General features: G+C 73.1%; 2 protein-coding genes across 3 annotated transcripts; one reads left to right on the top strand and one right to left on the bottom strand.

Moving 5' to 3' along the window:
- Positions 1 to 378: 378 nt before the first annotated feature.
- Positions 379 to 4,672, top strand: RTN4RL2 (reticulon 4 receptor like 2). Of its 2 annotated transcripts, none has more exons than XM_027632184.1 (3): positions 379 to 615; positions 2,742 to 3,229; positions 3,704 to 4,672. In XM_027632184.1, the coding sequence occupies exons 1-3, from the start codon at positions 582 to 584 to the stop codon at positions 4,454 to 4,456; spliced, it is 1,275 nt and encodes a 424-aa protein (XP_027487985.1). In that variant the 5' UTR covers positions 379 to 581; the 3' UTR covers positions 4,457 to 4,672. The 2 variants fall into 2 exon arrangements, 1 of the variants encoding a protein (XP_027487985.1); XR_003525579.1 differs by having other exon boundaries at positions 399 to 615; positions 3,011 to 3,229; positions 3,704 to 4,002.
- A 1,261-nt stretch (positions 4,673 to 5,933) lies between these two features.
- Positions 5,934 to 6,923, bottom strand: TIMM10 (translocase of inner mitochondrial membrane 10). The gene is made up of 2 exons (XM_027632185.1): positions 6,720 to 6,923; positions 5,934 to 6,195 (listed from the first exon to the last, which is right to left on the bottom strand). The coding sequence occupies exons 1-2, from the start codon at positions 6,788 to 6,790 to the stop codon at positions 5,994 to 5,996; spliced, it is 273 nt and encodes a 90-aa protein (XP_027487986.1). The 5' UTR covers positions 6,791 to 6,923; the 3' UTR covers positions 5,934 to 5,993.
- Positions 6,924 to 7,549: the final 626 nt, after the last annotated feature.

Below are 7,549 nucleotides of genomic sequence, written 5' to 3'. Positions count from 1 at the left end.
GGGCAGCCCCCGAGAGGTCCTGCGGTCCATTGGGGGCACCGGAGCCCGGCGCGAGTCCCGAGATCAAGGGAGGGAGGGAGAGAGAGAGGGAGGGACGGTGGGCGACCACCCGTCGAGTCCCGAGGTCACAGCTCCCCACGAGAGCCCCGCGTCCCCCCGTGGGGGCGCCCATCACTGACCCCCGCGTCCCCACGGGGGTCCCCCGCGTGGGCCCCGCAGCGCTCGTCCCGCTTAGGGACCCGCGTCCCCCCCTCTCCCCGCCGAGCTGCGGGGGGTCCCCACGCCCACCCCGTCCCGTGTGGGGCGGGTCGGCCCGGGAAGGGTTAAGCGGAGGGGCCGGCGCGGGGGGCGGAGCGGCCGCCCCGGGATAAGGCGCGGCGCGGGGAGGGCTCAGCCCCACGGAGCCGCGGGCAGCGCCGCGCCGAGCCCAGCCGTGCCCGAGCCCGAGCCCACCCGTGCCATGCCCCGGGGCGGCAGCGGCTGCTGCTCCCGGCGGCGCGGCGGGGGCGAAGGGGGCCAGCAGCCCCCCCGGCACCGGCCATGACCCCGCGGGTGGGCAGCGCCTGAGCGGCCGCCCCGCCATGCGGCCCCCCACGGCTCGGGACCTGCCCCCAGGTAGGCGCGGGGTCGGGCGGGGTCCCACGGGTGTGGGGTGAACCCCCGGGGTGCCGCCCTGGAGACCCCGCTCCCGGCTCGCGGTGCCCGGGGGCGCTTGGGGTGCGGGTGCCCCGGGTTGCGTGGGGAGCCCCGGGATGCGCGGGGAGCCCGGGGCCGCCCCGGAACGCACAGCCCGGCGTGGAAGCCCAGCCCCGGGGCAGCCCAGGGTGCGCCCCCCGCGACCCCCGGGCTGCCTGGAGTGGGGGTGCCCCACGCCCCGCGAGGTGCCCGCTGCCAGCCCGGCCCGAAGTACGGGTGCCTCATGACCCACGGGGTACTCGATGCCACACCGGGACCCCCAACCCGGCGTGGGGGTGCCCCATGACACATGAGGTACCCGGTGCCACCGCGGGACTCCCGCCCAGCGCGGCGGTCCCCACAATCCCCGGCACGCCCTGTGCATCACCGGGACGCATAGCCCGGCTTCTCGGTGCCCCACGAGCCGCGGAGTACCCGGCGCCACCCCTGGACCCCCAGCCCGGAGTGTGGGTACCCCACGACCCCCAGCGCATACCCCCGCACGGGGGTGCCCCACGACCCACGGGAGACCCGGCGCCACCCCAGGACCCCCAGCCCGGCTTAGGGACGCCCCGCGGTTCACAATGTGGGCACCGCTGTAGTGCCGAGGGTGGCCGGGTCACCCCGCGGGTGGGTACCGCGGGGTACCCGCGAGTGCCGGGATGGGGGGGGTTGGCACCGAGGGTGGGGGGAAACGCTGAGAACCGGTGACTTCAGCTCCCAACTGAGTCAGCCCGCGGCGTGGGGGAGTGACAGATGGGACGCGGGTGGGGGGCGCACGCCGGCACGGGGCGCCGGGGGAGGGGGGCGGCGCTGAGCAGATGCGCCGGACGCCTCCGTGGGTGGGTGGGGGGGTGGGTACCCCCCCCAACTCCTGGAGCACCGGGAGAGGGGAGGGGGGGGGGCGGGGGGACCCCCCCGGTGCACCGGAGGTCACACCGGAGGTGCATCGGCGGGTCTCACCGCCCCCCTCCCTCCCCTCCCTTCCCCTCCCCTCCCCCGGTAGCGGCGACTGGGCGCATCCACGCATCCCCGGGCGTGGATCCAGGCCGCCGGGCTGAATTATGGATGAAGCTCTCGGGTTGCAGCCCGAGGGGGGGGGATGGACACGGGTGGGGGGGAAGGGGGGATGCTGAACACCCGGAGCGGCGGCGCGTGTCGTCAGCCCGCGCCCACGCGTGCCCCGCCCCACACGTGGCCGCGGCACGCGCGCACGTGGCACCGCCCCGTTTGGGGAGGGGGCACGGCCCCCCCCCCCCCCGCCGGGGGGGGGGGGGGTCCCAGGGGTGCATGACCCTGTGGGGGGTTCTGGTGTACCCCGGGGCGAGCATGGTCCCGTGGAAATGTGGCCAGGGCAGGGGGGTCAGGGAGCTCGGGGGGTCCCTGGGGAGCATGGCCCCAGTGGCAGGCACAGCCCCAGGGGCGTCCCAGGGGGACACAGTCATTTTTTGGGGTGCCCAGCCCTGAGGGGTGGGTTTGGAGCTATAAGGTGGCTTGGCCCCGGGTGGGTGTTTGGGAAGCACAGCCCTGTGGGGCTGATGTGGGTCTGGGGGGTTGCAAGGAGTGCTCAGCCCTAGCGGGTGGTTATGACCTTGGGGTTCTCCTAGGGGACCACGATCCTAGGAGCCTCCCAGGGGACCGTGGCCACTGAGGGGTTCCTGGAGAGGCATGACCCTTGCAGGTCCCCTGGGGGCCATAGGCCTACGGGTGGGCACAGCCCTGGGGGGCTCCTGAGGGTGCCCCACCCTTTGGGGTGGTCATGACCTTGGGGTTCTCCTAGGGAACCATGGCCCTATGGGGTGAGCATGGCCTTGGGAGGGGCTCTAGAGGCGCCCAGCCCTATGGGGTGGTCATGACCTTGGGGTTCCCCTAGGGAACCACGGCCCTATGGGGTGCACACCATTCCTAGGGGTGTCCAACCCTGTGGAACGGTGAGGGCCTTGGGACTCTCCCAGACGGGGTGGGCACAGCCCTGGGGGGCTCTGCGGGCGGCGGAGGCCGGGGGGCGGCGGCGTGGGGGTCGGGGTGGCGCGGTGCCCCGCGCTGACGCCCCGCTGTGCCCTCAGGCGGGCGCCCGGCGGCCCTGCTGCTGCTGGCGGCGCTGGTGTGGGTGCCCGGCGGGGCTCCCGCCTGCCCCGCGCTCTGCACCTGCTACGTCTCGCCGCCCACCGTCAGCTGCCAGGCCAACAACTTCTCCTCGGTGCCCGCGGGGCTCCCGCCCGGTGCCCGCCGCCTCTTCCTGCAGAACAACGTCATCGGGGCGCTGCGGGCGGGCACCTTCGGGCCCAGCACCGTCACCCTCTGGCTCTACTCCAACAACATCTCCTCCATCCAGCCGGGCACCTTCCGCCACCTGCCCGCCCTGGAGGAGCTCGACCTGGGTGACAACCCCCACCTCCGCGTCCTGGCCCCCGACACCTTCCACGGCCTCCACCACCTCCAGGCCCTGCACCTGTACCGGTGCCGGCTGGCCAGCCTGCCCAGCGGCATCTTCCGCGGCCTCCGCAGCCTCCAGTACCTCTACCTGCAGGAGAACGGGCTGCTCTACCTCCAGGTCCGCACTGCCCGGGGGCAACGGGGGCCTGGGGTGTGGGAGGTGGGTGAAGCTGGGTGGTGGGACTGGCACCCGCTCTGTGGGTGGTGCCCACAGGGCCAGGCTGTGGGACTAAGTGATGCTGACGGAGCCAGAAGGTGGGGCGGTGACAGGGGAGGCTGAGGGAGCAGGGACGGGCAGCAGGGTGATGGCTGTGGGGCGGGACCATGGGTGACACCGGCAGGGCAGGGACATGGGACAAGGTCTTGATGGTGCCCACGGAGCAGGGACACAGGACAGGGTGACAGGCAACATTCATGGGGCAGGGTGATGGGTAACACCCACGGAGCAGGAATGTGGAGCAAGGTGTTAAATGATGCCCGCGGAGCAGGGACACAGGGCAGGGTGGGTCTCCAGGTGACGTCCACCAGGCAGGGCCAGGGAGCAGCACCGTAAACACCCACCCCACACCCACCCCTCTCCCACTCCCCGCAGGACGACCTCTTTGCCGACCTGGCCAACCTGAGCCACCTCTTCCTGCACGGGAACCGGCTGCGGGCGCTGTCGGAGGGCGTCTTCCGGGGGCTGCAGAGCCTGGACCGCCTGCTGCTGCACGCCAACCGGCTGGCAGCCATCCACCGCCGCGCCTTCGGCGGGCTGGCGCGCCTCACCATCCTCTACCTGTTCAACAACAGCCTGGTGGCCCTGCCGGGGGACCCGCTGGCCGCCCTGCCCGCGCTCCAGTTCCTGCGCCTCAACGCCAACCCCTGGGCCTGCGACTGCCGCGCCCGCCCGCTCTGGGCCTGGTTCCGCCGCACGCGCGTCTCCAGCTCCGCCGTGCCCTGCGCCAGCCCCCCGCAGCGCCGCGGCACCGACCTGCGCCACCTGCGCCCGCACGACTTCGACGCCTGCCCCGACGACGACGACGATGAGGAGGAGGAGGAGGAAGGGGAGGAAGGCGGCAACGGTGGCGCCAATGGGGTGGCGGTGATGGGCACCCCCGGGCGGGCGCTGGGCCGCCCCGGCACCCTCCCGGCCGCGCCGCCCTCCGCCTTCTACCGTGACGGGCTGCCCCCCCACGACCTGAGGGGACCCCAGCCCCGGCCGCCCCCCCCGTCCCGTGACTCCCGCGGCCCCCCCGAGGACGCCAGCTGCCCCCATGACCCCTGTGCCCCCATGGCCGCAGCCGCTTCCCACCAGCCCCCCATCCTCCTGCCCCTCCTGGCTCTGCTCCTGCCCCGACTCTGAGCCCCCCCTTGGCGCCCCAGGGGGGTCACAGCTCCTCGGGGCGCCTGTGCCTCCCTTCTCCCCAGGGGAGGCCTCGAGAACTGTGGGGGGCAGCCGGTGCAGGGGGGGGTACCACAGGATACAAAAGGGGGTCCCCCCCCCATCCTGAGCGGGAAAAACCCCCAACAGGAACCAAAAGGTGGGAAATTATTTATTAAAAATGGTCTTATTTTGGGAGAGCGGGGCCTGGCTGCTGCGGGGAGGGGGGGAAGGGGGGGGCCACTGCTGTTCCAGGTCACCGCCTGCCGCTCCTGAAATATTGATGGGAGCGGCGGGCGGCAGGGCAGCGAGGCGTGCAGGGTGCCGCGGGGGGGGGGGACAGACGGACGGACGGATGGACGGACACCCTCCCTCCCCGGGAGTTGCGCGGCCACACGCACCCTCCAACACGCGCTGCGCAGCCGTCACCGCGCACCCACGGCCGCGGCGGGGCCGGCCACACGCAGGCACCCGTGACGCCGACACCCCGCACCCCTCGCAGGGCGCCGGGCGGGTGTCACGGGAGCCGCGGGGCGCGGAGCCACCCCCGCGCCCTGCACAGCCTGACCCACTTCCCGCAGGCGCCGGCACACAGATGGAGCGCGCGCTGCGGGGGCACGGGCACGAGGACACGGCCCACCCCGGCTGTGGGTCCTTCTGTGTGCGTGTCACCCCCAGGGTGACACTGGGCAGGTGTCCCTCACCCAGGGCGGGGGGTCCCTCAGTGGGTGTAGGTCCCCGGGTGTCCGTGTGGGGGGTCCCTTGTCCCCTCCAACTGTCCCTGCGGGTGTGGGTGTCCGGATTGTCCCTGTGTGAGTGTCCCTGTGCTTGCTCCTCTGTGGTCTCTGATGTCCCCACATGGTCCCTGCCCAGGGGTGGGTGTCCCTGGGTTGTCCCCACATGGTCCCCCCACATGGTCCCATCTGTGTGTCCCCAGCCAGGGCTGGGTGTCTTGGGGGCATCCCTGTGTGGGTGTCCCTGTGTCCTGTCCCTCCAGGGCTGTGTCCCTGTGTGGGTATCCCTGTGCCCTGTCCCTCCAGGGTTGTGTCCCTGTGTCCTGTCCCTCCAGGGCTGTGTCCCTGTGTGGGTGTCCCTGTGCCCTGTCCCTCCAGGGTTGTGTCCCTGTGTGGGTGTCCCTGTGCCCTGCCCCTCCAGGACTGTGTCCCTATGCCCTGTCCCTCCAGGGCTGTGTCCCTGTGCAGGGACCCTTGGCTGTCCCCTCTGGTGACCCCCAGTGCACACAGACAGGGAGGGGCTGAGCCCTGTCCCACCCCACTGAGGATTACAAGGGGCTCAGCCCGGCTCTGCCTAATCCAGGGGATTACACGGGCTGGGCCCGGCAGGGGGGGCACCCAGGGGTGCCCCCCACAAGGACACGGCACGTGGCAGCTGGGGACAGCAAGGGGGGGCTCCCAGCAGCAGCCACGGGCACCGCATACCCCAACACACGGCCACGGGGTGGGTTTGGGGGGCGAGGGGGCCCAGCGCCCCCGGTTTATTGGGGTGCAGGTGGGGGGGCTCAGGCGCTGCCGCTGCCCTGCTGCATCCGCTTGAGCAGCTCCTCGTCCTGCAGCGACAGCTCCGTCAGCTTCTTGCCCATCCGCTCGTGCACCTCCAGGTACTTGGCCACGCACCGGTCCAGGCACACGCACTCCCCCTTGGACAGCTCCGACTCCTTGTACAGCGGCGGGACGCACTTGCGGTGGCACGCCTGGGTCATCCTGCACGGAGCACACCGCGTCTGAGCCCCGCGGGACCCGGCCCCGCATCCCAGCGCCCCCTGTGCCCCGCCATCGGCACGCCCGGGACACCACCCACCCCAACACCCCCTGTACCCTCCTCACGGTCATCGCCAGCAGCCTCACCCCGCACCACCCCAGGACCCCAGTCCTGCACCCTAACACCTCCTCTACGCCCCGTGATCGCCATCCCCGGTACCCCCAGACCCTGCACCCCGTAATCACCGCCCCGGGACACCGGCGTCTGCACCTCCCCAAGATCCCCCGCACCACAACATTCCCTGTCATAGCCACCCCCGGCACCCCTAGGACCCCCCCAATATGCCCCATCCTCGGGTACCTCCGATGCCCCCCCATTTCGCAGGTGGCCTCTAGGACCCCGCGCACTCCCCTCCATCCCCAGCACCTCAGGGTCTCCCAGTGGCTCTGGCACCCCCAGTGCCCCCCAGCCATGTGCACCCCCCAGTACCCCCCAGCACCCCAACGCCCCCCGCGGCGGGCCGCACCGGTTGTACATGTCGGCCATCATCTCAACCTCCAGCTCGGCCGCCAGCTGCTGTGCCCGCAGCGGGTCCATGGCGGCCGGCACCGGCCCGGATCGGCCTCGATCCCGATCCCGGTGTCGCTCGGCCCGGCCCCGCTCGGTTCGGTCCCGTCCGACCCCCCCCCCGGTTCCGCCCGGTCCCTGCAGGAACCACGTGGGCGCCGCGCTTCCGCCCACCCGCGCGGCGGCCCCGCCCCGCCGCCGGCCCCGGCCAATCGAGAGCGGGGGAATGCGGGACGGGCCGCGCGTCCCGAGCGCTGATTGGGCACCGCGCGGGGAGGGCGGGGCCGGGGCGGCGGGAGGGAAAGGCGCGCGCTCTGCCCGGCCTTTGCCCCGCTGGGGCGTGGCCAGGCCTTAGGGGGCGTGGCCAAGCCGAGGGGGCGTGGCCAGCGCCGGGACCGTCCCCGGGTCAGTCCGGGGGTCGCCGCGGGCTTTGGGACCCTCCGTGTTCCCCGCCTCGTGTCCCTCGCTCTGGGTCCCCACCGTGTCCCGCCGCCCTGCCCGAGCTGTCCCTGTGTGACCCATGTCCCCTCTGGAGTCTTTGCCCCCGGCGTTCCCCGTGTCCTCCACGTCCCTCCGTGTCCCTCCGTGTCCCTCCGTGTCCCTCCGTGTCGTCTGCGACCCCCGCGTCCCGCCGTGTTCCCCCGCGTGTCCCGTGTGTCCTCCCACCTCCCCCGCGTGCCTGTGACCCCCAGGTCTCCCTGTCCCTGCCCGAGGTGTCCCCTGTGTCCCCCCCGGACCCCCACGGCGCGGGCCCCACGTGTCACCCCGTGGGCTCCTCTGGGGTCGTCG

Source organism: Corapipo altera, unplaced genomic scaffold (genome assembly GCF_003945725.1).
Source record: "Corapipo altera isolate COAL_440 unplaced genomic scaffold, ASM394572v1 59523, whole genome shotgun sequence".
Taxonomy (NCBI): Eukaryota; Metazoa; Chordata; class Aves; order Passeriformes; family Pipridae; genus Corapipo; species Corapipo altera.
The sequence above is the reverse complement of the archived record's forward strand: the minus strand, read 5'-3'. Positions and strand labels throughout refer to the sequence as shown.